Raw genomic sequence first — 27,915 nt, 5'->3', positions numbered from 1 at the left:
TCCCCAACAGACTTCATACTTGCCCCTCTTTCCAAAACTCTTGCATTCACCTCCCTAACAACCCCATCCATAAACAAATTAAACAACCATGGAGACATCACACACCCCTGCCGCAAACCTACATTCACTGAGAACCAATCACTTTCCTCTCTTCCTACACGTACACATGCCTTACATCCTCGATAAAAACTTTTCACTGCTTCTAATTTATATATATATATATATATATATATATAGACAGACATATACATATATGCAAATGTACATGATTTATACTGTCTGCCCTTATTCATTCCTGTCGCCACCCCGCCACACATGAAATGACAACCCCCTCCCTCCCTATGTGCGCGAGGTAGCGCTAGGAAAAAAGAAAGAAGGCCACATTCGTTTTTACTCAGTCTCTAGCTGTTATGTATAATGCAACGAAATCAAAGGTCCCTTTCCACAACCAGCCCGCACAAAACGTTCTATGCTTTTCCCTAGACTCTCCACATGCCCTGATTCAATCCAATGAGAGCACATCGACCCCAGTATACCACATTATTCTAATTTACACTATTCTTTGCACGCCTGTCACCCTCCTGTATGTTCAGGCCCCAATCACTCAAAATCTCTTTCTCTCCGTCTTTCCACCTCCAATTTGGTCTCCCACTTCTCGTCCCCTCCACCTCTGACACATATATCCTCTTGTTCAATTTTTCCTCACTCATTTTCTCAATGTGACCAAACCATTTCAAAACACTCTCTTCTGTTCTTTCAACCACACTCTTTTTAGTGCCACACATTTCTCTTACCCTTTCATTACTTAATCGATAAAACCACCTCACACCACATATTGTCCTCAAACATCTCATTTCCAGCACATCCTCTCTCCTCCGCACAACTCTATCTATAGCCCACGCATCGCAACCATGTATCATTTTTGGAACCACTATTCCTTTAAACATACCCAGTTTTGCTCTCCAAGATAACCTTCTCGACTTCCACACATTTTTCAACGCTCCCAGAGCTTTCGCCCCCTCCCCAACCCTATGACTCACTTCCGCTTCCATGGTTCCATCTGCTGCTAAATCCACTCCCAGATATCTAAAACACTTCACTTCCTCCAGTTTTTCTCCATTCAAACTTACCTCCCAGTTGACTTGTCCCTCAACCCTACTGTACCTAATGACGTTGCTCTTTTTCACATTTACTCTCAGCTTTCTTCTTTCGCACACTTTACCAAACTTAGTCATCAGCTTCTGCAGTTTCTCACCCGAATCAGCCACGAACGCTGTATCATCAGCGAACACCAACTGACTCACTTTCCAAAGTCCCTCATCCACAACAGACTGCATACTTGCCTCTCTTTCCAAAATTCTTGCATTTACCTCCCTAACAAGCCCATCCATAAACAGATTTAACAACCATGGAGACATCACCCACCCTTGCCGCAAACCAACGTTCACCAAGAACCAATCACTTTCCTTTCTTCCTACAGTTACACATGCCTTACATACTCGATAAAAACTTTTCATTGCTTCTAACAACTTACTTCTCATTCCATATATTCTTAATACCTTCCACGAAGGATCTCTCTCAACTCTATTATATGCCTTTTTCAGATCCATAAATGCTACGTAGAAATCCATTGGCTTTTCTATGTATTTCTCACATACATTTTTCAAAACAAACACCTGATCCACACATCCTCTACTACTTCTGAAGCCACACTGCTCTTCCCCAATCTGATAAACTGTACATACCTTCACCCTTTCAATCTATGCCATCCCATTTAATTTCCTAGGAATACTCAACAAACTTATACCTCTGCAATTTCAGCACTCACTCTTATCCCCTTTTCCTTTGTACAATGTCACTTTGCAAGCATTCCGCCAATCCTCAGGCACCTCACCATGAGTTATACATACATTGAATAACCTAACCAACCAGTCAAGAATACAGTCACCTCCTTTTTTAATAAATTCCACTGCAATACCATGCAAACCTGCTGCCTTGCTGGCTTTCATCTTCCGCAAAGCTTTTACTACCTCTTCTCTGTTTACCAAATCATTTTCCCTAACCCTCTCACTTTGCACACCACCTCGACCAAAACACCCTATATCTGCCACTCTATCATCAAACACATTCAACAAACCTTCAAAATACTCACTCCATCTCCTACTCACATCACCACTACTTGTTATCACCTCCCATTTTTCCCTTTCACTGATGTTCCCATTTCTTCCCTTGTCTTAGGCATTTTATTTACCTCCTTCCAAGACATCTTTTTATTCTCCCTAAAATCTAATGATACTCTCTCACCCTAACTCTCAATAGCTTTCTTTTTCGCCTCTTGCATATTTCTCTTGCCCTCCTGCCTCTTTCTTTTATACTTCTCCCACTCAATCGCATTATTTCCCTGCAAAAATCGTCCAAATGCCTCTCTCTTCTGTTTCACTAATAATCTTACTTCTTCATTCCTCCACTCACTACCCTTTCTAATCTGCCCACTTCGCACGCTTCTCATGCCACAAGCATCTTTTGTGCAAGTCATCACTGCTTCCCTAAATACATTCCATTCCTTCCTCACTCCCCTAACGTCCTTTGTTCTCACCTTTTTCCATTCTGTACTCAGTCTTTTCTTGTACTTCCTCACACAGGTCTCCTTCCCAAGTTCACTTACTCTCACCACTCTCTTCACCCCAACATTCTTTCTTCTTTTCTGAAAACCTATACAAATCTATATATATATATATATATATATATATATATATATATATATATATATATATATATATATATATATATATATATATACATATCTTTTTTTTTTTTCTTTTTTTTGCTTTGTCGCTGTCTCCCGCGTTTGCGAGGTAGCGCAAGGAAACAGACGAGAGAAATGGCCCAACCCACCCCCATACACATGCCTTGATTCAATCCACTGACAGCACGTCAACCCAGGTATACCACATCGCTCCAATTCTCTCTATTCTTTGCCCTCCTTTCACCCTCCTGCATGTTCAGGCCCCGATCACAAAAAATCTTTTTCACTCTATCTTTCCACCTCCAATTTGGTCTCCCTCTTCTCCTCGTTCCCTCCACCTCCGACACATATATCCTCTTGGTCAATCTTTCCTCACTCATTCTCTCCATGTGACCAAACCATTTCAAAACACCCTCTTCTGCTCTCTCAACCACGCTCTTTTTATTTCCACACATCTCTCTTACCCTTACGTTACTTACTCGATCAAACCACCGCACACCACACATTGTCCTCAAACATCTCATTTCCAGCACATCCATCCTCCTGCGCACAACTCTATCCATAGTCCGCGCCTCCCAACCATACAACATTGTTGGAACCACTATTCCTTCAAACATACCCATTTTTGCTTTCCGAGATAATGTTCTCGACTTCCACACATTCTTCAAGGCTCCCAGAATTTTCGCCCCCTCCCCCACCCTATGATCCACTTCCGCTTCCATGGTTCCATCCGCTGCCAGATCCACTCCCATATATCTAAAACACTTCACTTCCTCCAGTTTTTCTCCATTCAAACTCACCTCCCAATTGACTTGACCCTGAACCCTACTGTACCTAATAACCTTGCTCTTATTCACATTTACTCTTAACGTTCTTCTTTCACACATTTTACCAAACTCAGTCACCAGCTTCTGCAGTTTCTCACATGAATCAGCCACCAGCGCTGTATCATCAGCGAACAACATATATATATATATATATATATATATATATATATATATATATATATATATATATATATATATATATATATATATATATATATATATATATATATATATATATATATATATATATATATATATATATATATATATATATATAAGGGGATAAGAGTGAGTGCTCAAATTACAGAGGTATAAGTTTGTTGAGTATTCCTGGTAAATTATATGGGAGGGTATTGATTGAGAGGGTGAAGGCATGTACAGAGCATCAGATTGGGGAAGAGCAGTGTGGTTTCAGAAGTGGTAGAGGATGTGTGGATCAGGTGTTTGCTTTGAAGAATGTATGTGAGAAATACTTAGAAAAGCAAATGGATTTGTATGTAGCATTTATGGATCTGGAGAAGGCATATGATAGAGTTGATAGAGATGCTCTGTGGAAGGTATTAAGAATATATGGTGTGGGAGGCAAGTTGTTAGAAGCAGTGAAAAGTTTTTATCGAGGATGTAAGGCATGTGTACGTGTAGGAAGAGAGGAAAGTGATTGGTTCTCAGTGAATGTAGGTTTGCGGCAGGGGTGTGTGATGTCTCCATGGTTGTTTAATTTGTTTATGGATGGGGTTGTTAGGGAGGTAAATGCAAGAGTTTTGGAAAGAGGGGCAAGTATGAAGTCTGTTGGGGATGAGAGAGCTTGGGAAGTGAGTCAGTTGTTGTTCGCTGATGATACAGCGCTGGTGGCGGATTCATGTGAGAAACTGCAGAAGCTGGTGACGGAGTTTGGTAAAGTGTGTGGAAGAAGAAAGTTAAGAGTAAATGTCAATAAGAGCAAGGTTATTAGGTACAGTAGGGTTGAGGGTCAAGTCAATTGGGAGGTGAGTTTGAATGGTGAGAGGCTGGAGGAAGTGAAGTGTTTTAGATATCTGGGAGTGGATCTGTCAGCGGATGGAACCATGGAAGCGGAAGTGGATCATAGGGTGGGGGAGGGGGCGAAAATTTTGGGAGCCTTGAAAAATGTGTGGAAGTCGAGAACATTATCCCGGAAAGCAAAAATGGGTATGTTTGAAGGAATAGTAGTTCCAACAATGTTGTATGGTTGCGAGGCGTGGGCTATGGATAGAGTGGTGCGCAGGAGGATGGATGTGCTGGAAATGAGATGTTTGAGGACAATGTGTGGTGTGAGGTGGTTTGATCGAGTAAGTAACGTAAGGGTAAGAGAGATGTGTGGAAATAAAAAGAGCGTGGTTGAGAGAGCAGAAGAGGGTGTTTTGAAATGGTTTGGGCACATGGAGAGAATGAGTGAGGAAAGATTGACCAAGAGGATATATGTGTCGGAGGTGGAGGGAACGAGGAGAAGAGGGAGACCAAATTGGAGGTGGAAAGATGGAGTGAAAAAGATTTTGTGTGATCGGGGCCTGAACATGCAGGAGGGTGAAAGGAGTGCAAGGAATAGAGTGAATTGGAGCGATGTGGTATACCGGGGTTGACGTGCTGTCAGTGGATTGAATCAGGGCATGTGAAGCGTCTGGGGTAAACCATGGAAAGCTGTGTAGGTATGTATATTTGCGTGTGTGGACGTATGTATATACATGTGTATGGGGGTGGGTTGGGCCATTTCTTTCGTCTGTTTCCTTGCGCTACCTCGCAAACACGGGAGACAGCGACAAAGCAAAAAAAAAAAAAAGATATATATATATATATATATATATATATATATATATATATATATATATATATATATATATATATATATTGTATATATATATATATATATATATATATATATATATATATATATATATATATATATATATATATATATATTGTATTTTTTTAACTTTCTAAAATGGTAAACAGAAGAAGGAGTCACGCGGGGAGTGCTCATCCTTCTCGAAGGCTCAGATTGGGGTGCCTAAATGTGTGTGGATGTAACCAAGATGTGAAAAAAGGAGAGATAGGTAGTATGTTTGAGGAAAGGAACCTGGATGTTTTGGCTCTGAGTGAAACGAAGCTCAAGGGTAAAGGGGAAGAGTGGTTTGGGAATGTCTTGGAAGTAAAGTCAGGGGTTAGTGAGAAGACAAGAGCAAGGGAAGGAGTAGCAATACTCCTGAAACAGGAGTTGTGGGAGTATGTGATAGAATGTAAGAAAGTAAATTCTCGATTAATATGGGTAAAACTGAAAGTTGATGGAGAGAGATGGGTGATTATTGGTGCATATGCACCTGGGCATGAGAAGAAAGATCATGAGAGGCAAGTGTTTTGTAAGCAGCTGAATGAGTGTGTTAGTGGTTTTGATGCACGAGACCGGGTTATAGTGATGGGTGATTTGAATGCAAAGGTGAGTAATGTGGCAGTTGAGGGAATAATTGGTATACATGGGGTGTTCAGTGTTGTAAATGGAAATGGTGAAGAGCTTGTAGATATATGTGCTGAAAAAGGACTGATGATTGGGAATACCTGGTTTAAAAAGCGAGATATACATAAGTATACTTATGTAAGTAGGAGAGATGGCCAGCGAGCGTTATTGGATTACGTGTTAATTGACAGGCGCGCGAAAGAGAGACTTTTGGATGTTAATGTGCTGAGAGGTGCAACTGGAGGGATGTCTGATCATTATCTTGTGGAGGCTAAGGTGAAGATTTGTATGGGTTTTCAGAAAAGAAGAGTGAATTTTGGGGTGAAGAGGGTAGTGAGCGTAAGTGAGCTTGGGAAGGAGACTTGTGTGAGGAAGTACCAGGAGAGACTGAGTACAGAATGGAAAAAGGTGAGAACAATGGAAGTAAGGGGAGTGGGAGAGGAATGGGATGTATTTAGGGAATCAGTGATGGATTGCGCAGAAGATGCTTGTGGCATGAAAAGAGTGGGAGGTGGGTTGATTAGAAAGGGTAGTGAGTGGTGGGATGAAGAAGTAAGAGTATTAGTGAAAGAGAAAAGAGAGGCATTTGGACGATTTTTGTAGGGAAAAAATGAAATTGAGTGGGAGATGTATAAAAGAAAGAGACAGGAGGTCAAGAGAAAGGTGCAAGAGGTGAAAAAAAGGGTAAATGAGAGTTGGGGCGAGAGAGTATCATTAAATTTTAGGGAGAATAAAAAGATGTTCTGGAAGGAGGTAAATAAAGTGCGTAAGACAAGGGAGCAAATGGGAACTTCAGTGAAGGGCGCAAATGGGGAGGTGATAACAAGTAGTGGTGATGTGAGAAGGAGATGGAGTGAGTATTTTGAAGGTTTGTTGAATGTGTTTGATGATAGAGTGGCAGATATAGGGTGTTTTGGTCGAGGTGGTGTGCAAAGTGAGAGGGTTAGGGAAAATGATTTGGTAAACAGAGAAGAGGTAGTAAAAGCTTTGCGGAAGATGAAAACCGGCAAGGCAGCAGGTTTGGATGGTATTGCAGTGGAATTTATTAAAAAAGGGGGTGACTGTATTGTTGACTGGTTGGTAAGGTTATTTAATGTATGTATGACTCATGGTGAGGTGCCTGAGGATTGGCGGAATGCGTGCATAGTGCCATTGTACAAAGGCAAAGGGGATAAGAGTGAGTGCTCAAATTACAGAGGTATAAGTTTGTTGAGTATTCCTGGTAAATTATATGGAAGGATATTGATTGAGAGGGTGAAGGCATGTACAGAGCATCAGATTGGGGAAGAGCAGTGTGGTTTCAGAAGTGGTAGAGGATGTGTGGATCAGGTGTTTGCTTTGAAGAATGTATGTGAGAAATACTTAGAAAAGCAAATGGATTTGTATGTAGCATTTATGGATCTGGAGAAGGCATATGATAGAGTTGATAGAGATGCTCTGTGGAAGGTATTAAGAATATATGGTGTGGGAGGCAAGTTGTTAGAAGCAGTGAAAAGTTTTTATCGAGGATGTAAGGCATGTGTACGTGTAGGAAGAGAGGAAAGTGATTGGTTCTTCGTGAATATAGGTTTGCGGCAGGGGTGTGTGATGTCTCCATGGTTGTTTAATTTGTTTATGGATGGGGTGGTTAGGGAGGTGAATGCAAGAGTTTTGGAAAGAGGGGCAAGTATGAAGTCTGTTGGGGATGAGAGAGCTTGGGAAGTGAGTCAGTTGTTGTTCGCTGATGATACAGCGCTGGTGGCTGATTCATGTGAGAAACTGCAGAAGCTGGTGACTGAGTTTGGTAAAGTGTGTGAAAGAAGAAAGTTAAGAGTAAATGAAGAGTGAAATGTTTGAGGGAATAGTGGTTCCAACAATGTTGTATGGTTGCGAGGCGTGGGCTATGGATAGAGATGTGCGCAGAGGATGGATGTGCTGGAAATGAGATGTTTGAGGACAATGTGTGGTGTGAGGTGGTTTGATCGAGTAAGTAACGTAAGGGTAAGAGAGATGTGTGGAAATAAAAAGAGCGTGGTTGAGAGAGCAGAAGAGGGTGTTTTGAAATGGTTTGGGCACATGGAGAGAATGAGTGAGGAGAGATTGACCAAGAGGATATATGTGTCGGAGGTGGAGGGAACGAGGAGAAGAGGGAGACCAAATTGGAGGTGGAAAGATGGAGTGAAAAAGATTTTGTGTGATCGGGGCCTGAACATGCAGGAGGGTGAAAGGAGGGCAAGAAATAGAGTGAATTGGAGTCATGTGGTATACAGGGGTTGACGTGCTGTCAGTGGATTGAATCAGGGCATGTGAAGCGTCTGGGGTAAATCATGGAAAGCTGTGTAGGTATGTATATTTGCGTGTGTGGACGTGTGTATATACATGTGTATGGGGGGGGGGGGTTGGGCCATTTCTTTCGTCTGTTTCCTTGCGCTACCTCGCAAACGCGGGAGACAGCGACAAAGTATAAAAAAAAAAAAAAAAAAAAAAGAATAATAGCAAGGTTATTAGGTACAGTAGGGTTGAGGGTCAAGTCAATTGGGAGGTGAGTTTGAATGGAGAAAAACTGGAGGAAGTGAAGTGTTTTAGATATCTGGGAGTGGATCTGGCAGCGGATGGAACCATGGAAGCGGAAGTGGATCATAGGGTAGGGGAGGGTGCGAAAATTCTGGGAGCCTTGAAGAATGTGTGGAAGTCGAGAACATTATCTCGGAAAGCAAAAATGGGTATGTTTGAAGGAATAGTGGTTCCAACAATGTTGTATGGTTGCGAGGCGTGGGCTATGGATAGAGTTGTGCGCAGGAGATGGATGTGCTGGAAATGAGATGTTTGAGGACAATGTGTGGTGTGAGGTGGTTTGATCGAGTAAGTAACGTAAGGGTAAGAGAGATGTGTGGAAATAAAAAGAACGTGGTTGAGAGAGCAGAAGAGGGTGTTTTGAAATGGTTCGGGCACATGGAGAGAATGAGTGAGGAAAGATTGACCAAGAGGATATATGTGTCGGAGGTAGAGGGAACGAGGAGAAGAGGGAGACCAAATTGGAGGTGGAAAAATGGAGTGAAAAAGATTTTGTGTGATCGGGGCCTGAACATGCAGGAGGGTGAAAGGAGGGCAAGGAATAGGGTGAATTGGAGCGATGTGGTATACCGGGGTTGACGTGCTGTTAGTGGATTTAATCAAGGCATGTGAAGCGTCTGGGGTAAACCATGGAAAGCTGTGTAGGTATGTATATTTGCGTGTGTGGACGTATGTATATACATGTGTATGGGGGTGGGTTGGGCCATTTCTTTCGTCTGTTTCCTTGCGCTACCTCGCAAACGCGGGAGACAGCGACAAAGATAAAAAAAAAAAGAAATATATATATATATATATATATATATATATATATATATATATATATATATATATATATGTATATATATGTATATATATATATATATATATATATATATATATATATATATATATATATATATATTTTTTTTTTTTTTTTTTATACTTTTTCGCTGTCTCCCGCGTTTGCGAGGTAGCGCAAGGAAACAGACAAAAGAAATGGCCCAACCCCCCCCATACACATGTACATACACACGTCCACACACGCAAACATACATACTTACACAGCTTTCCATGGTTTACCCCAGACGCTTCACATGCCTTGATTCAATCCACTGACAGCACCTCAACCCCTGTATACCACATCGCTCCAATTCACTCTATTCCTTGCCCTCCTTTCACCCTCCTGCATGTTCAGGCCCCGATCACACAAAATCTTTTTCACTCCATCTTTCCACCTCCAATTTGGTCTCCCTCTTCTCCTCGTTCCCTCCACCTCCGACACATATATCCTCTTGGTCAATCTTTCCTCACTCATTCTCTCCATGTGCCCAAACCATTTCAAAACACCCTCTTCTGCTCTCTCAACCACGCTCTTTTTATTTCCACACATCTCTCTTACCCTTACGTTACTTACTCGATCAAACCACCTCACACCACACATTGTCCTCAAACATCTCATTTCCAGCACATCCATCCTCCTGCGCACAACTTTATCCATAGCCCACGCCTCGCAACCATACAACATTGTTGGAACCACTATTCCTTCAAACATACCCATTTTTGCTTTCCGAGATAATGTTCTCGACTTCCACACATTTTTCAAGGCTCCCAAAATTTTCGCCCCCTCCCCCACCCTATGATCCACTTCCGCTTCCATGGTTCCATCCGCTGACAGATCCACTCCCAGATATCTAAAACACTTCACTTCCTCCAGTTTTTCTCCATTCAAACTCACCTCCCAATTGACTTGACCCTCAACCCTACTGTACCTAATAACCTTGCTCTTATTCACATTTACTCTTAACTTTCTTCTTCCACACACTTTACCAAACTCAGTCACCAGCTTCTGCAGTTTCTCACATGAATCAGCCACCAGCGCTGTATCATCAGCGAACAACAACTGACTCACTTCCCAAGCTCTCTCATCCCCAACAGACTTCATACTTGCCCCTCTTTCCAGGACTCTTGCATTTACCTCCCTAACAACCCCATCCATAAACAAATTAAACAACCATGGAGACATCACACACCCCTGCCGCAAACCTACATTCACTGAGAACCAATCACTTTCCTCTCTTCCTACACGTACACATGCCTTACATCCTCGAGAAAAACTTTTCACTGCTTCTAACAACTTGCCTCCCACACCATATATTCTTAATATATATATATATATATATATATATATATATATATATATATATATATATATATATATATATATATATATATATATATATATATATATATATATATATATATATATATATATATATATATATATATATATATATATATATATATATATATATATATATATATATATATATATATATATATATATATATATATATATATATATATATATATATATATATATATATATATATATATATATATATATATATATATATATATATATATATATATATATATATATATATATATATATATATATATATATATATATATATATATATATATATATATATATCTATATATATATATATATATATATATATATATATATATATATATATATATATATATATATATATATATATATATATATATATATATATATATATATATATATATATATATATATATATATATATATATATATATATATATATATATATATATATATATATATATATATATATATATATATATATATATATATATATATATATATATATATATATATATATATATATATATATATATATATATATATCCCTGGGGATAGGGGAGAATGAATACTTCCACGTATTCCCTGCGTGTCGTAGAAGGCGACTAAAAGGGAAGGGAGCGGGGGGCTGGAAATCCTTCCCTCTCATTTTTTTTTTTCCAAAAGAAAGAACAGAGAAGGGGGCCAGGTGAGGATATTCCCTCAAAGGCCCAGTCCTCTTTTCTTAACGCTACCTCGCTAATGCGGGAAATGGCGAATAGTATGAAAAAAAAGATATATATGTATATGGTTCAGTCCATTGACAGCACTTCGACCCCGATATACCACATTGTCCCAATTCACTATATTCCTTGCACGCCTTTCACCCTCCTGTATGGTCAGGCCCCGATTACTCAAAATCATTTCCACTCCGTCCTTCCACCCCTAATTTGGTCTCCCGATTCTCCTTCTTCCCTCCACCTCTGACACATACACCCTGTTTGTCAATCTTTCTACACTCATTATCTCCATATGTCCAAACAATGGAGACATCACGCACCCCTGCAGCAAACGGACATTCACTGGGAACCAATCACTCTCCTGTCTTCCTACTTGTAAACATGCCTTACATCCTTTGTATAAACTTTTCACTGCTTCTAGCAACTTACCTCCCACACCACATCCTCATAATCCTTCCACAGAGCATCTCTATCAACTCTATCATATGCTTCTCCAAGTCCATAAATGCTCCATACAAATCCATCTGTTTTTCTAAGTATTTCTCACACGTTTTTTAAAGGAAACACCTGATCCACACATCCTCTACCACTTCTAAACCACACTGCTCTTCCCCAATCTGATGCTCTGTACATTCCTTTATCCTGTTACTCAATACTCTCCCATATAATTTCCCAGGAGTACTCAACAAACGTATGCCCCTGAAATTTGAACACTCACCTTTATCCCCTTTGCCTTTGTACAATGGATAAATTCTTCCAATCCTCAGGTACTTCACCATGGTCCATACATTCAGTGAATATCTTACCAGCCAATCAACAGCACAGGCAACCCGTTTTTTTTATAAATTCCACTGCAATACCATCCAAACCCGAAGCCTTGCAGGCTTTCATCTTTCGCAAAGCTTTCACCACCTCTTCTCTCTTTACCAAATCATTCTCTCTGACCCTCAAATTTCGCACACCACCGCGACCAAAACACTCTTTATCTGCCACTATATCAACAAACACATTCAACAAACCTTCAGAATGCTCACTCCATCTTCTCACTCCATCACTATCTTTTATTACTTCCCCACCTGTTCCATTCACCGATTTTCCCCTTTTTTTCTATTTTCTTACGCACGTTATTTACCTCCTTCCAAAACAACTTTTTACTCTCCCTAAAATTTAATGATATTCTCTAACCCCAACTCTCATTTGTCCTCTTTTTCAACTCTTGCCCCATTCTCTTGACCTCTTGCCGCTTTCTTTTATACATTTCCCAGTCATATGCACTACTTTCCTGCAAATATCGTCCAAACGCCTCTTTTCTCTTTCACTAACAATCTTACTTATTCATTTCACCACTCACTACTCTTTTTAATCTGCCCACCTGTGCGTGTGTGTGTGTGTGTGTGTGTGTGTGTGTGTGTGTGTGTGTGTGTGTGTGTGGGTGTATGTGTGTGAATCATAAGCCTTGACACCTAGTCTAGATACTGCTGTTATAGAATTTACAAAAATTCTTCAGGAATTCTGAGAGCTTAAGTGACTTAGATATTCATAAGCTTTTGAGATTTCAGTTTGGGAATCATTCTTGCACTTGATCTTGTATCATTTCTGTATCATAAATCTAATCTTTGAATTTGCGATGATGGTCATCTCAATTGCATCTTTGATGTGGTATTTGGGTTGATTTGTTTTTCTCTATATCACCTTTATTATAGTACACATGGGGAGTGTCACCTATACCTCGCCAAGAAGAAGGTCTACACCAATGCAATGATGGCCTTGGCTTTCAAGAAGAACTCGTCTTATCTCTCAAAGGTCAACAAAATGTAAGTATTGTAGGGTTTTAGAGGATCAGCAGAGTATTGAGGTAACCTAGAATTTTCATTCTATCATAGTTGTTGGTGAGATTATTTGAAGCTTAATGAAGAAAGAAAACTTACATTTTCTTTACACCATTAAATCCTACTAAGATATTAGGTCTTGAAGACTCTACTTTTGTGTTAGTAAAAGTATTTCTTTCACTTCATCTCATCGAGAATATTAGTCATTTTGATATATCTTATTCCACATATCTTGATGATATCTGCGTACAGAGGTAAACATGACTCTTGTCGCTTATTTCATCACGTCTGGGAAGTTTTGATATCAGTACATCAGGTCTAGTATATAACCCCTGCATAACACAGTCGTAGTTGAAAATTCTATTTCCCACCTCTCCAATTTCAGCATCGGTAGGATGAAAGGAGCGGGCATCATAGACAAGTGGCTAAGGACGGAACTGGCCAACACTACGGAGTGCCTCCGGACACCTGGCTCCCACCGTCAGGCTGGCGTATCGCCTCTCACCTTCCAATCATTTGCTGGAACGCTCCTAGTCCATCTGGGAGGTGTGTTCAGATTCTTCCACGGGTATGCAGAAGAGCCCCACCCCCTAACGCGACACATATGTTGAAATTCTTATCCAATATGATAATACTCCTGGGAGGTGACTCTACCGATGTATATATGGAATCCCAGCCGAGAAACATGAATTTTTCATAACACAACCTAATCTATCTTTAGCTTGATATGAAATACTTTGAGAAAATACCATGTTAGTCATTGAAATATATCGTAATCCATAAATATGACTACACATGATAGTTAACACGAATTTATGTGATATGTCAAATAATAGGCACAACTTGAAGACTGTTTCCCAACTCCAACTTGTCACTAACGCTTCTGCGGGTCGTTGCTTAGAAATGATTTTGATTGACACAGTGTCACGAATCTATTACCTTGTTGCAATGAATTATAGTAACTTTTAAAAGGCATATATAATCCTGTGTGTGTGTGTGTGTGTGTGTGTGTGTGTGTGTGTGTGTGTGTGTGTGTATGTGTGAGTGTGTGTGTGTGTGTGTGTGTGTGTGTGTGTGTGTGTGTGTGTGTGTGTGTGTGTGTGTATGTGTCAGTGTGTGTGTGTGTGTGTGTGTGTGTGTGTGTGTGTGTGTGTGTGTGTGTGTATGTGTGAGTGTGTGTGTGTGTGTTTGTATGTGTGTGTGTATGTGTGAGTGTGTGTGTGTGTGTGTGTGTATGTGTGAGTGTGTGTATGTGTGAGTGTGTGTGTGTGTGTGTGTGTGTGTGTGTGTGTGTGTGTGTGTGTGTGTGTGTGTGTGTATGTGTGAGTGTGTGTATGTGTGAGTGTGTGTGTGTGTGTGTGTGTGTGTGTGTGTGTGTGTGTATGTGTCAGTGTGTGTGTGTGTGTGTGTGTGTGTGTGTGTGTGTGTGTGTGTGTGTGTGTGTGTGTGTGTGTGTATGTGTCAGTGTGTGTGTGTGTGTGTGTGTGTGTGTGTGTGTGTGTGTGTGTGTGTGTGTGTGTGTATGTGTCAGTGTGTGTGTGTGTGTGTGTGTGTGTGTGTGTGTGTATGTGTGAGTGTGTGTGTGTGTGTGTGTGTGTGTGTGTGTGTGTGTGTGTATGTGTGAGTGTGTGTGTGTGTGTGTGTATGTGTGAGTGTGTGTATGTGTGAGTGTGTGTGTGTGTGTGTGTGTGTGTGTGTGTGTGTGTGTGTGTGTGTGTGTGTATGTGTGAGTGTGTGTATGTGTGAGTGTGTGTGTGTGTGTGTGTGTGTGTGTGTGTGTGTGTGTGTGTGTGTGTGTGTGTGTGTGTGTGTGTATGTGTCAGTGTGTGTGTGTGTGTGTGTGTGTGTGTGTGTGTGTGTGTATGTGTGAGTGTGTGTGTGTGTGTGTGTGTGTATGTGTCGGTGTGTGTGTGTGTGTGTGTGTGTGTGTGTGTGTGTGTGTGTGTGTGTGTGTGTGTGAGTGTGTGTATGTGTGAGTGTGTGTGTGTGTGTGTGTGTGTGTGTGTGTGTGTGTGTGTGTGTGTGTATGTGTGAGTGTGTGTATGTGTGAGTGTGTGTGTGTGTGTGTGTGTGTGTGTGTGTGTGTGTGTGTGTGTGTGTGTGTGTGTGTGTATGTGTCAGTGTGTGTGTGTGTGTGTGTGTGTGTGTGTGTATGTGTGAGTGTGTGTGTGTGTGTGTGTGTGTATGTGTCAGTGTGTGTGTGTGTGTGTGTGTGTGTGTGTGTGTGTGTGTGTGTGTGTGTATGTGTGAGTGTGTGTGTGTGTGTGTGTGTATGTGTCAGTGTGTGTGTGTGTGTGTGTGTGTGTGTGTGTGTGTGTGTGTGTGTGTGTGTGTGTGTGTTCATGTCTATTTGTATCATTCACTTGTACAGTAAGGGGAGTGTGTTTTACAATAATGAGGTTCCATCTCTTAAACTTTCTTGACCAGTCAGTTTCTTCACTGTTGACAGAATTGACCATATCGTTATTTAGGTTGTTCCAGCCGTCCTCCACCATGCTACTGAAGCAGTACTTCCATATATCCTTCTCGGCAGTTTCCCTTCGTAGCTTCTCACTATGCTCTCTGGTCGCTTTGTCACTGCTTCTCTAGAGGAACGGATCACTCTCACAGTCATCAGACTGATCTCAAAACTTGAACGTTTTAATCAGTTCTTCCTTTACGTTTCTCTTCTATACAGCGACCTGCTCAACATTCTCAAGCCTCTCCACGTAGCTCATCTGCTTTAATTTAGGTACTGTCGTGATGCACTCCTTGGACCTTCTTACTTAGATATTCTTGTTTCTCATACTACGGTGACCAGATCTAAGAATCTTATTCAGTTTATGGTAAGTTATGCATTATGAAATGCCTGCTAAACGTTTCCTTCTCCATTTATTTGACATCTGTCGTTATATTTGCCAGCAGACTCAGCACTACGACTCTTCAACAGTTCTCCTGGTGTGGAGCTCTTTTGACACATTTGGTTTAATGAAAATTTCCAAGTCAGACTCACACACAAATATCTGAAGCTTATTTCCTAGTTAATAGAATCTGTCGTGATGAAACCATTTTTCCTCACATGAAATGTATCAGCATTTCATTTCGTGAATTGAAAACGAGTTCATTGCAGTATCATGGTATGATTATCACCGTATATGTTAGGTTACTATAAGAACAATTCGAAAATCATAGTAATATGTTGTGAAAGTTTGACGGTCCATATAAAGTGCAGGAAGTTATGTTTAACTTAATGTTTACTGTAAGGCGAAGAATTAACCAAATATTTGGGAAATGATCAGTTGACGACTATGTAGGCAATTCATTTGCCTCGAAAGAGTTGCAAAACCTTTAGAACACAATACAACTCAATTCATTGGCTGAGGTGCATCTTGGTTAATGACGTGATTGGTCAAGAAGCCCAATACGAGGTGACATTGGGAGGTGAGAGAGAGAGATTTAGGAGAGAGAGAGATATTTAGAGAGAGAGAGAGAGATTTAGAGAGAGAGAGAGATTTAGAGAGAGAGAGAGAGAGATATTTAGAGAGAGAGAGAGAGATTTAGAGAGAGAGAGAGAGATTTAGAGAGAGAGAGAGAGATTTAGAGAGAGAGAGAGAGAGAGAGAGAGAGAGAGAGAGAGAGAGAGAGAGAGAGAGAGAGAGAGAGAGAGAGAGAGAGAGAGAGAGAGAGAGAGAGAGAGAGAGAGAGAGAGAGAGAGAGAGAGAGAGAGAGAGAGAGAGAGAGAGATTAGAGAGAGAGAGATTAGAGAGAGAGAGAGAGATTAGAGAGAGAGAGAGAGATTTAGAGAGAGAGAGAGATTTAGAGAGAGAGAGAGAGATTTAGAGAGAGAGAGATTTAGAGAGAGAGAGATTTAGAGAGAGAGAGATTTAGAGAGAGAGAGAGATGAGAGAGAGAGAGATGAGAGAGAGAGAGAGAGAGAGAGAGAGAGAGAGAGAGAGAGAGAGAGAGAGAGAGAGAGAGAGAGAGAGAGAGAGAGAGAGAGAGAGAGAGAGTAAAGTAACGATTGAGCTTTGTAAAACTTCCATGATTATTCATTGAGTCAGGTCTCCTTACCACTCATTTTACGTCCTCATTTACCACATGGTTAACCTCAAGCATTGTAGAATTACTTTTACCAATTTGTGTACCATATGTCACTCTTAATCTCTGAGTTAATAAGTGCGAAAATATAATTCCAGCAATGATGATGCTTCGGTAACTCTCTAATCTTGTGCTCAGTGACTTGCCGGTGTGCTTATAGAACTCGTCTCCTTGACTCTGTCCTCATGAAAATGTAAATTCCTTCAGTAGACTTCCTTATAAGTTAAATCCTTTACTATCAGCGCTTTACTTGCGTCTGTCTCTTAACAAGCGGGCCAATTCCCCTCCTCTTCCTCTTCCTCCACCCCTTCCTCCTCTGCTATCATGTATGCCTCTGGAAGGAACAGATGAGGTCTTACCTTTCTCATAAATTTTATCTCTACAACTCCAGCAACATCAGGTGCATTTCCCCTAATTCGATCATTTCATTTCACCTCTATACTTTTCACCGGTAGTTTACCTGTAAAGTCATCCATTACTGAAGGTCTAAAGTTTTCGTCATTTGACATTTATGACCTCCCTGTGGTATTGGTGAGGTGGGGTAGTACTTATGTCTCATTTGGTGTCTCCAGTCATTCGTTTTTTGACTATTCTTTCGTTTCTTGAGCTGTTTTATCAGTCCACCACCACTGATGAACACCTCGCTGAATTTCACCTTATATTCTCCTTTATTTCATTACAGAAACTGAGTTCGACCTTCTTGTACGAATCTTTTAATCATCGTTCCTTCTTTTTCCACATCTTTTCCTCTTTCTTTGGAATATGATCTTCTCGTCCATATATCATTTGCCGTTTGATAGTCTTCTCCTCTGCTAATTTTTCTTGTTCTAGTGCCACCTGCCTTTCTGTTGAATCTCATCAACCTCCAAAATCTTTCATTCTGCTGGCAGACACTAATCCTTTATGCTATGCACTTTTCTGAACCTTTTATTAGTCGAACCATAAAATTTTACTTTTGTTCTGTCTGAGAATCTATCTTATTCTCTCTACATACTTCTCTAAATCTCTGAGTACGTCTGTTTATGTCCTTAGTTCTTCCCTCATGTTTTAAATCTATTGAACAGCCTCTGGAAACGTTCTTGATCCCCCCTAGCCACCCAGTGTCATGAGTAGTTTGCTTCTGTAAAGCAGCCTCTAAGACAGCAGAAACTATGTCTCGCAAGCTCATGTTGCTTTATATTCCGGTCACTTTCCTCTGACTACACTCAAAAACTGAATCACCTCACCTGATCTGATTTTGTGTTCATGGCCTCTGAGTATATCTTTCAGTACCCAATTATCTTTTCCGATCTAATGACACTTTCCCTGAGTTTCTTCTTTGGGTTTCTCCCTCCAACTGTGATAACATCTACCTTCTCAATAATCTCAGATTATATTCTCAATATCATTAATCCCTCTTCATTATTATTATCATTTTATAATACTTTGTCGCTGTCTCCTGCGTTAGCGAAGTAGCGCAAGGAAATAGATGAAAGAATGACCCAACCCACCCACATACACATGTAAATACATACACGTCCTCACACGCACATATACATACCTATACATTTCAACATATACACATATATACATACACAGACACATACATATATACAGATGTATATAATTCATACTTGCTGCCTTTATTCATTCCCAACGCCATCCCGCCACACATGAAATGACAATCCCTCCCCCCGCATGCACACGGTGTAGCGCTCGGAAAAGACAACAAAGGCCACATTCGTTCACACTCAGTCTCTAGCTGTCATGTATAATGCACCAAAACCGCACCTCCCTTTTCACATCTAGGCCACACAAAACTTTCCATGGTTTACCCCAGACGCTTCACATGCCCTGGTTCAATCCATTGACAGCACGTCGACCCCGGTATACCACATCGTTGCAGTTCACTATATTCCTTGCACTCCTTTCACCCTCCTGCGTGTTCAAGCCCCGATCACTCAAAATCTTTTTCACTCCATCCTTCCACCGCCAATTTGGTCTCCTGCTTCTCCTCGTTCCCTCCACCTCTGACATATATATCCTCTTTGTCAAACTTTCCTCACTCATTCTCTCCATGTGACCAAACCATTTCAAAACACCCTCTTCTGCTCTCTCAACCACACTCTTTTTATTTCCACACATCTCTCTTACCCCTTCATTACCTATTCGATCAAACCACCTCACACCATATATTGTCCTCAAACATCTCATATCCAACAAATCCACCCTCCTCCGCACAACTGTTATCTATAGCCCACGCTTCGCAACCATAAAACATTGTTGGAACCACAATTCCTTCAAACATACCCATTTTTGCTTTCCACCATAAGGTTCTCGCCTTCCACACATTTTTCAACGCTCCCAGAACTTTCGCCCCCTCCCACACACTGTGACTCACTTCCGCTTCCATGGTTCCATCCGCTGCCAAATCCACTCCCAGATATTTTAAACACTTCACCTCCTCCAGTTTTCTCCATTCAAACTTATTTCCTAATTGACTTGTCCCTCCACCCTACTGTTACTAATAACCTTGCTCTTATTCACATTTATTCTCAGCTTTCTTCTTTCACACACTTTACCAAACTCATGCACCAACTGCAGTTTCTCACCCAAATCAGCCACCAGCGCTGTATCATCAGCGAACAACGACTGACTCACTTTCCCAAGCTCTCTCATCTACAATAGACTGCATACATGCCCCTCTCTCCAAAACTCTTGCATTCACCTCCCTAACAACCCCATCCATAAACAAACTAAACAACCATGGAGACATCACACACCCCTGCCGCAAACCGACATTCACTGAGAACCAATCACTTCTCTTTCTTCCTACTCGTATACATGCCTTACATACTCGATAAAAACTTTTCACTGTTTCTAGCAACTTGCCTCACACACCGTATATTCTTAAAACCTTCCACAGAGCATCTCTTTCAACTCTATCATATGTCTTCTCCAGATCCATAAATGCTACATACAAATCCAATTGCTTTTCTAAGTATCTCTCACATTCTTCAAAGCAAACACCTGATCCACACATCCTCTACCACTTCTGAAACCACAGTGCTCTTCCCCAATCTGATGCTCTGTAAATGCCTTCACCCTCTCAATCAATACCCTCCCATATAATTTCCCAGGAATACTCAACAAATTTATACCTCTATAATTTGAGCACTCACCTTCATCCCCTTTGCCTTTGTACAATGACACTATGCATGCATTCCACCAATCCTCAGGCACCTCACCATAAGTCATACATACATTAAATATCTTTACCAACCAGTCAACAACACTGTCACCCCCTTTTTGAATAAATTTCACTGCCATAACATCGAAGCCCGCTGCCTTGCCAGCTTTCATCTTCCGCAAAGCTTTTACTACCTCTTCTCTGTTTACCAAATCATTCTCCATAACCCTCACACTTCGCACACCACCTCGACCAAAACACCCTATGTCTACCACTTTATCATCTAACACATTCAACAAACCTTCAAAATACTCACTCCATCTCCTTCTCACATCACCACTACTTGTTATCACCTCCCCATTAGCCCCCTTCACAGATGTTCCCATTTGTTCTCTTGTCTTACGCACTTTATTTACCTCCTTCCAAAACATCTTTTTTATTGTCCCTAAAATTTAATGATACTCTCTCACACCAACTCTCATTTACCCTCTTTTCACCTCTTGCACCTTTCTCTTGATCTGCTGCCTTTTCTTTTATAGATCTCCTAGTCATTTGCACTATTTCCCTGCAAAACTGGTCCAAATGCCTCTCTCTTCTCTTTCACCAATACTCTTACTTCTTCATCCCACCACTTACTACCTTTTCTAATCTGCCCACCTCCCACGCTTCTCATGCCACAAGCATCCCTTGCGCAAGCCATCATTGCTTCCCTAGATTCATCCCATTCCTCCCCCACTCCCCTTACGTGATTTTTTCTCACCTGCCAATTTGCACTCATCCTCTCCTGGTACTTCCTCACACAAGTCTCCTTACAAAGCTCACTTACTCTCACCACTCTCTTCATCCCAACATTCTCTCCTCTTTTCTGAAAACCTCTACAAATCGTGTCCTTCACCTCCAGAAGATAATGATCAGACATCCCTCTAGTTGCGCCTCTCAGCACATTAACATCCAAAAGTCTCTTTCGCGCACCTATCAATCAACACATAATCCAATAAAGCTCTCTAGCCATCTTTCCTACTTGCATACGTATACTTATGTATATCTATCTTTTGAAACCAAATATTCCCAATCACCAGTCCTTTTTCAGCACACAAATCTACAAGCTCTTCACCATTTCTATTTACAGCACTGAACACCCAATGTGCACCAATTATTCCCTCAACTGCCACATTACTCACCTTTGCATTCAGATCACCCATCACTATAACCCGGTCTCGTGCATGAAAGCCACTAACACACTCATTCTGCTGCTCCCAAAACACTTGCCTCTCATGATCTTTCTTCTCATGACAAGGTGCATATGCACCAATAATCTCCCATATCTCTCCATCCACTTTCAGTTTAACCATATCAATCTAGAGGTTACTTTCTTACACTCTATCACATACTCCAACCACTCTTGTTTCAAGAGCAGTGCTACTCCTTCCCTTGCTCTTGTCCTCTCACCAACCCCTGACTTTATTCCCAAAACATTCCCATACCACTCTTCCCCTTTACTCTTGAGCTTTGTTTCAGAGCCAAAACGTCCAGGTTCCTGTCTGTCTGTCTGTCTGTCTGTCTGTCTGTCTGTCTGTCTGTCTGTCTGTCTGTCTGTCTGTCTGTCTGTCTGTCTGTCTGTCTGTCTGTCTGTCTGTCTGTCTGTCTGTCTGTCTGTCTGTCTGTCTGTCTGTCTGTCTGTCTGTCTGTCTGTCTGTCTGTCTGTCTGTCTGTCTGTCTGTCTGTCTGTCTGTCTGTCTGTCTGTCTGTCTGTCTGTCTGTCTGTCTGTCTGTCTGTCTGTCTGTCTGTCTGTCTGTCTGTCTGTCTGTCTGTCTGTCTGTCTGTCTGTCTGTCTGTCTGTCTGTCTGTCTGTCTGTCTGTCTGTCTGTCTGTCTGTCTGTCTGTCTGTCTGTCTGTCTGTCTGTCTGTCTGTCTGTCTGTCTGTCTGTCTGTCTGTCTGTCTGTCTGTCTGTCTGTCTGTCTGTCTGTCTGTCTGTCTGTCTGTCTGTCTGTCTGTCTGTCTGTCTGTCTGTCTGTCTGTCTGTCTGTCTGTCTGTCTGTCTGTCTGTCTGTCTGTCTGTCTGTCTGTCTGTCTGTCTGTCTGTCTGTCTGTCTGTCTGTCTGTCTGTCTGTCTGTCTGTCTGTCTGTCTGTCTGTCTGTCTGTCTGTCTGTCTGTCTGTCTGTCTGTCTGTCTGTCTGTCTGTCTGTCTGTCTGTCTGTCTGTCTGTCTGTCTGTCTGTCTGTCTGTCTGTCTGTCTGTCTGTCTGTCTGGTCTGTCTGTCTGTCTGTCTGTCTGTCTGTCTGTCTGTCTGTCTGTCTGTCTGTCTGTCTGTCTGTCTGTCTGTCTGTCTGTCTGTCTGTCTGTCTGTCTGTCTGTCTGTCTGTCTGTCTGTCTGTCTGTCTGTCTGTCTGTCTGTCTGTCTGTCTGGTCTGTCTGTCTGTCTGTCTGTCTGTCTGTCTGTCTGTCTGTCTGTCTGTCTGTCTGTCTGTCTGTCTGTCTGTCTGTCTGTCTGTCTGTCTGTCTGTCTGTCTGTCTGTCTGTCTGTCTGTCTGTCTGTCTGTCTGTCTGTCTGTCTGTCTGTCTGTCTGTCTGTCTGTCTGTCTGTCTGTCTGTCTGTCTGTCTGTCTGTCTGTCTGTCTGTCTGTCTGTCTGTCTGTCTGTCTGTCTGTCTGTCTGTCTGTCTGTCTGTCTGTCTGTCTGTCTGTCTGTCTGTCTGTCTGGTCTGTCTGTCTGTCTGTCTGTCTGTCTGGTCTGTCTGTCTGTCTGTCTGTCTGTCTGTCTGTCTGTCTGTCTGTCTGTCTGTCTGTCTGTCTGTCTGTCTGTCTGTCTGTCTGTCTGTCTGTCTGTCTGTCTGTCTGTCTGTCTGTCTGTCTGTCTGTCTGTCTGTCTGTCTGTCTGTCTGTCTGTCTGTCTGTCTGTCTGTCTGTCTGTCTGTCTGTCTGGTCTGTCTGTCTGTCTGTCTGTCTGTCTGTCTGTCTGTCTGTCTGTCTGTCTGTCTGTCTGTCTGTCTGTCTGTCTGTCTGTCTGTCTGTCTGTCTGTCTGTCTGTCTGTCTGTCTGTCTGTCTGTCTGTCTGTCTGTCTGTCTGTCTGTCTGTCTGTCTGTCTGTCTGTCTGTCTGTCTGTCTGTCTGTCTGTCTGTCTGTCTGTCTGTCTGTCTGTCTGTCTGTCTGTCTGTCTGTCTGTCTGTCTGTCTGTCTGTCTGTCTGTCTGTCTGTCTGTCTGTCTGTCTGTCTGTCTGTCTGTCTGTCTGTCTGTCTGTCTGTCTGTCTGTCTGTCTGTCTGTCTGTCTGTCTGTCTGTCTGTCTGTCTGTCTGTCTGTCTGTCTGTCTGTCTGTCTGTCTGTCTGTCTGTCTGTCTGTCTGTCTGTCTGTCTGTCTGTCTGTCTGTCTGTCTGTCTGTCTGTCTGTCTGTCTGTCTGTCTGTCTGTCTGTCTGTCTGTCTGTCTGTCTGTCTGTCTGTCTGTCTGTCTGTCTGTCTGTCTGTCTGTCTGTCTGTCTGTCTGTCTGTCTGTCTGTCTGTCTGTCTGTCTGTCTGTCTGTCTGTCTGTCTGTCTGTCTGTCTGTCTGTCTGTCTGTCTGTCTGTCTGTCTGTCTGTCTGTCTGTCTGTCTGTCTGTCTGTCTGTCTGTCTGTCTGGTCTGTCTGTCTGTCTGTCTGTCTGTCTGTCTGTCTGTCTGTCTGTCTGTCTGTCTGTCTGTCTGTCTGTCTGTCTGTCTGTCTGTCTGTCTGTCTGTCTGTCTGTCTGTCTGTCTGTCTGTCTGTCTGTCTGTCTGTCTGTCTGTCTGTCTGTCTGTCTGTCTGTCTGTCTGTCTGTCTGTCTGTCTGTCTGTCTGTCTGTCTGTCTGTCTGTCTGTCTGTCTGTCTGTCTGTCTGTCTGTCTGTCTGTCTGTCTGTCTGTCTGTCTGTCTGTCTGTCTGTCTGTCTGTCTGTCTGTCTGTCTGTCTGTCTGTCTGTCTGTCTGTCTGTCTGTCTGTCTGTCTGTCTGTCTGTCTGTCTGTCTGTCTGTCTGTCTGTCTGTCTGTCTGTCTGTCTGTCTGTCTGTCTGTCTGGTCTGTCTGTCTGTCTGTCTGTCTGTCTGTCGGTCTGTCTGTCTGTCTGTCTGTCTGTCTGTCTGTCTGTCTGTCTGTCTGTCTGTCTGTCTGTCTGTCTGTCTGTCTGTCTGTCTGTCTGTCTGTCTGTCTGTCTGTCTGTCTGTCTGTCTGTCTGTCTGTCTGTCTGTCTGTCTGTCTGTCTGTCTGTCTGTCTGTCTGTCTGTCTGTCTGTCTGTCTGTCTGTCTGTCTGTCTGTCTGTCTGTCTGTCTGTCTGTCTGTCTGTCTGTCTGTCTGTCTGTCTGTCTGTCTGTCTGTCTGTCTGTCTGTCTGTCTGGTCTGTCTGTCTGTCTGTCTGTCTGTCTGTCTGTCTGTCTGTCTGTCTGTCGGTCTGTCTGTCTGTCTGTCTGTCTGTCTGTCTGTCTGTCTGTCTGTCTGTCTGTCTGTCTGTCTGTCTGTCTGTCTGTCTGTCTGTCTGTCTGTCTGTCTGTCTGTCTGTCTGTCTGTCTGTCTGTCTGTCTGTCTGTCTGTCTGTCTGGTCTGTCTGTCTGTCTGTCTGTCTGTCTGTCTGTCTGTCTGTCTGTCTGTCTGTCTGTCTGTCTGTCTGTCTGTCTGTCTGTCTGTCTGTCTGTCGGTCTGTCTGTCTGTCTGTCTGTCTGTCTGTCTGTCTGTCTGTCTGTCTGTCTGTCTGTCTGTCTGTCTGTCTGTCTGTCTGTCTGTCTGTCTGGTCTGTCTGTCTGTCTGTCTGTCTGTCTGTCTGTCTGTCTGTCTGTCTGTCTGTCTGTCTGTCTGTCTGTCTGGTCTGTCTGTCTGTCTGTCTGTCTGTCTGTCTGTCTGTCTGTCTGTCTGTCTGTCTGTCTGTCTGTCTGTCTGTCTGTCTGTCTGTCTGTCTGTCTGTCTGTCTGTCTGTCTGTCTGTCTGTCTGTCTGTCTGTCTGTCTGTCTGTCTGTCTGTCTGTCTGTCTGTCTGTCTGTCTGTCTGTCTGTCTGTCTGTCTGTCTGTCTGTCTGTCTGTCTGTCTGTCTGTCTGTCTGTCTGTCTGTCTGTCTGTCTGTCTGTCTGTCTGTCTGTCTGTCTGTCTGTCTGTCTGTCTGTCTGTCTGTCTGTCTGTCTGTCTGTCTGTCTGTCTGTCTGTCTGTCTGTCTGTCTGTCTGTCTGTCTGTCTGTCTGTCTGTCTGTCTGTCTGTCTGTCTGTCTGTCTGGTCTGTCTGTCTGTCTTTGTCTGTCTGTCTGTCTGTCTCTCTGTTGGTCTATCTGTGTGTGTGTGTGTGTGCGCGTGTGTATGTGCGTATGTGTGTGTGTGTGTGTGTGCGTGTGTATGTGCGTATGTGTGTGTGTGTGTGTGTGTGTGTGTGTGTGTGTGTGTGTGTGTGTGTGTGTGTGTGTGTGTGTGTGTGTGTGTGTACATAAAAAATTTACTATTAAGAAGTATGTTTTATTCACTTTATAATTCCAGGTATGATGCTTGGAACGTTAACTTTTGCATGCGAACATTTGATTCGACGTGCAATGGTGAAGTATGACGCCGAGACGACACCATGGACACACAGGTCATAGGGTTCACTTTTGCAGAAGTAGATTGATACAACTTACATCCCACGCCATATGCTCTTAATACCCTCCACAAAGCTTGTCTATCAACTCTATCATATGCCTTCTCCAGATCCGTAAATACTACATACAAGTCCATCTCTACATACAAGTCCATTCCTCAGGGCATCTCTATCAACTCTACCATATGCCTTCTCCAGATCCATAAATGCTACATACAAATCCATTTGCTTTTCTAAGTATTTCTCACATACATTCTTCAAAGCAAACACCTGATCCACACATCCTCTACCACTTCTGAAACCACACTGCTCTTCCCCAATCTGATGCTCTGTACATGCCTTTACCCTCTCAATCAATACCCTCTCATATGATTTCCCAGGAAGACTCAACAAACTTATGCCTCTGTAATTTGAACACTCACCTTTATCCCCTTTGCCTTTGTACAGTGGCACCATGCATGCATTCCGCCAATTTGCAGGTTCTTCACCATGAACCATACATACATTGAATACTCTTGCCAACTGATCAACAACATAGTCACCCCATCTTTTAATATATTCAACTGCAATACCATGGAAAAGCGCCGCCTTGCCGGTTTTCATCTTCTGAATAGCTTTCACTACCTCTTCTCTGACCAAACCATTCTTCCTGATCCTCTCACTTCGCATACCAACCCGACGAAAACACCCTATCATCAAACACATTCAACAAACCTTCAAAATACTCACTCTATCTCCTCATTTCACCACTACTTGTTATTATGTCCCCATTAGCCCCCTTCACCGAGGCTCCCATTTCTTTGCTTGTCTTACGCACTCTGTTACAGACTATAAGATTTCAAGTAAATCATTTGTACAATGATACATGCATTAATAAAGTTCCCTGTCATGCGAGCTGTATCTAAGTTGCTAGATGCAGTGAAAAGTTTTTACCAAGGATATAAGGCATGTGCACGAGTAGGAAGAGAGGAAAGTGATTAGTTCCAAGTGAATGTCGGTTTGCTGCAGGGGTGCGTGATGTCTCCACGCTTGATTAATTTGGTTATGGATGGGGTGGTTAGGGAGGTGAATGCAAGAGTTTTTTTGAGAGAGGGGCAAGTATGAAGTCTGTTGTGGATGAGAGGGTTTAGGAAGTGAGTCAGTTGTTATTCGCTGATGATACAGCTCTAGTGGCTGATTCTGGTGAGTAACTGCAGAAGTTGGTGACTACGTTTCGGAAAGTGTGTGAAAGAAGAAAGTTGTGAGTACATGTGAATAAGAACAAGGTTATTAGGTTCCGTAAGGTTGAGGGACAAGTTTACGAGGAGGTAAGTTTGAACTGAGAATAACTGGAGGGAATGAAGTGTTTTAGATATCTGGGAGTGGACTTAGCAGCTGATAGAACCATGGAAGCGGAAGGGAGTCAAAGGGTGGGGGAGGGGGCAAAGGTTTTGGGAACGTTGAAGAATGTCTGGAAGGCGAGAAAGCTATTTCGGAGAGCAAAAAATGGGTATGTTTAAAGGAATAGTGGTTCCAAGAATGCTGTATGGTTGCGAGGCATGGACTATAGATAGGGTTGTGCGGGGGAGGGTGGATGTGTTTCTAAATGAGATGTTTGAGGACAATATCTGGTGTGAGGCAGTTTAATCAAGTAGGTAATAAAAGGATAAAAGAGATGTGTGGTAGTGAAAAGACTGCTGTTGAGAAAGCAGAAGAGGATGTGTTGAAATGGTATGGACACATGGAGAGAATGAGTAAGAAAAGATTGACAAAGATGATATATGTGTCAGAGGTGGGGGTGGCAACGAGAAAGG

General features: G+C 42.2%; 1 protein-coding gene across 1 annotated transcript in view; it reads left to right on the top strand.

Annotated features, from left to right (window-relative positions):
• Positions 1 to 26,092, top strand: part of LOC139764956 (glutamate receptor-like) — a 125,342-nt gene extending 99,250 nt beyond the window's left edge. Inside the window, exons 8-10 of the mRNA XM_071692013.1 lie at positions 13,189 to 13,299; positions 13,700 to 13,882; positions 26,026 to 26,092. Of these exons, the coding sequence (XP_071548114.1) occupies positions 13,189 to 13,299; positions 13,700 to 13,882; positions 26,026 to 26,092 (361 nt within the window). The remainder of the gene's footprint in view (positions 1 to 13,188; positions 13,300 to 13,699; positions 13,883 to 26,025) is intronic.
• Positions 26,093 to 27,915: the final 1,823 nt, after the last annotated feature.

This window comes from Panulirus ornatus, chromosome 52 (genome assembly GCF_036320965.1).
Source record: "Panulirus ornatus isolate Po-2019 chromosome 52, ASM3632096v1, whole genome shotgun sequence".
Lineage (NCBI taxonomy): Eukaryota > Metazoa > Arthropoda > Malacostraca > Decapoda > Palinuridae > Panulirus > Panulirus ornatus.
The sequence above is the reverse complement of the archived record's forward strand: the minus strand, read 5'-3'. Positions and strand labels throughout refer to the sequence as shown.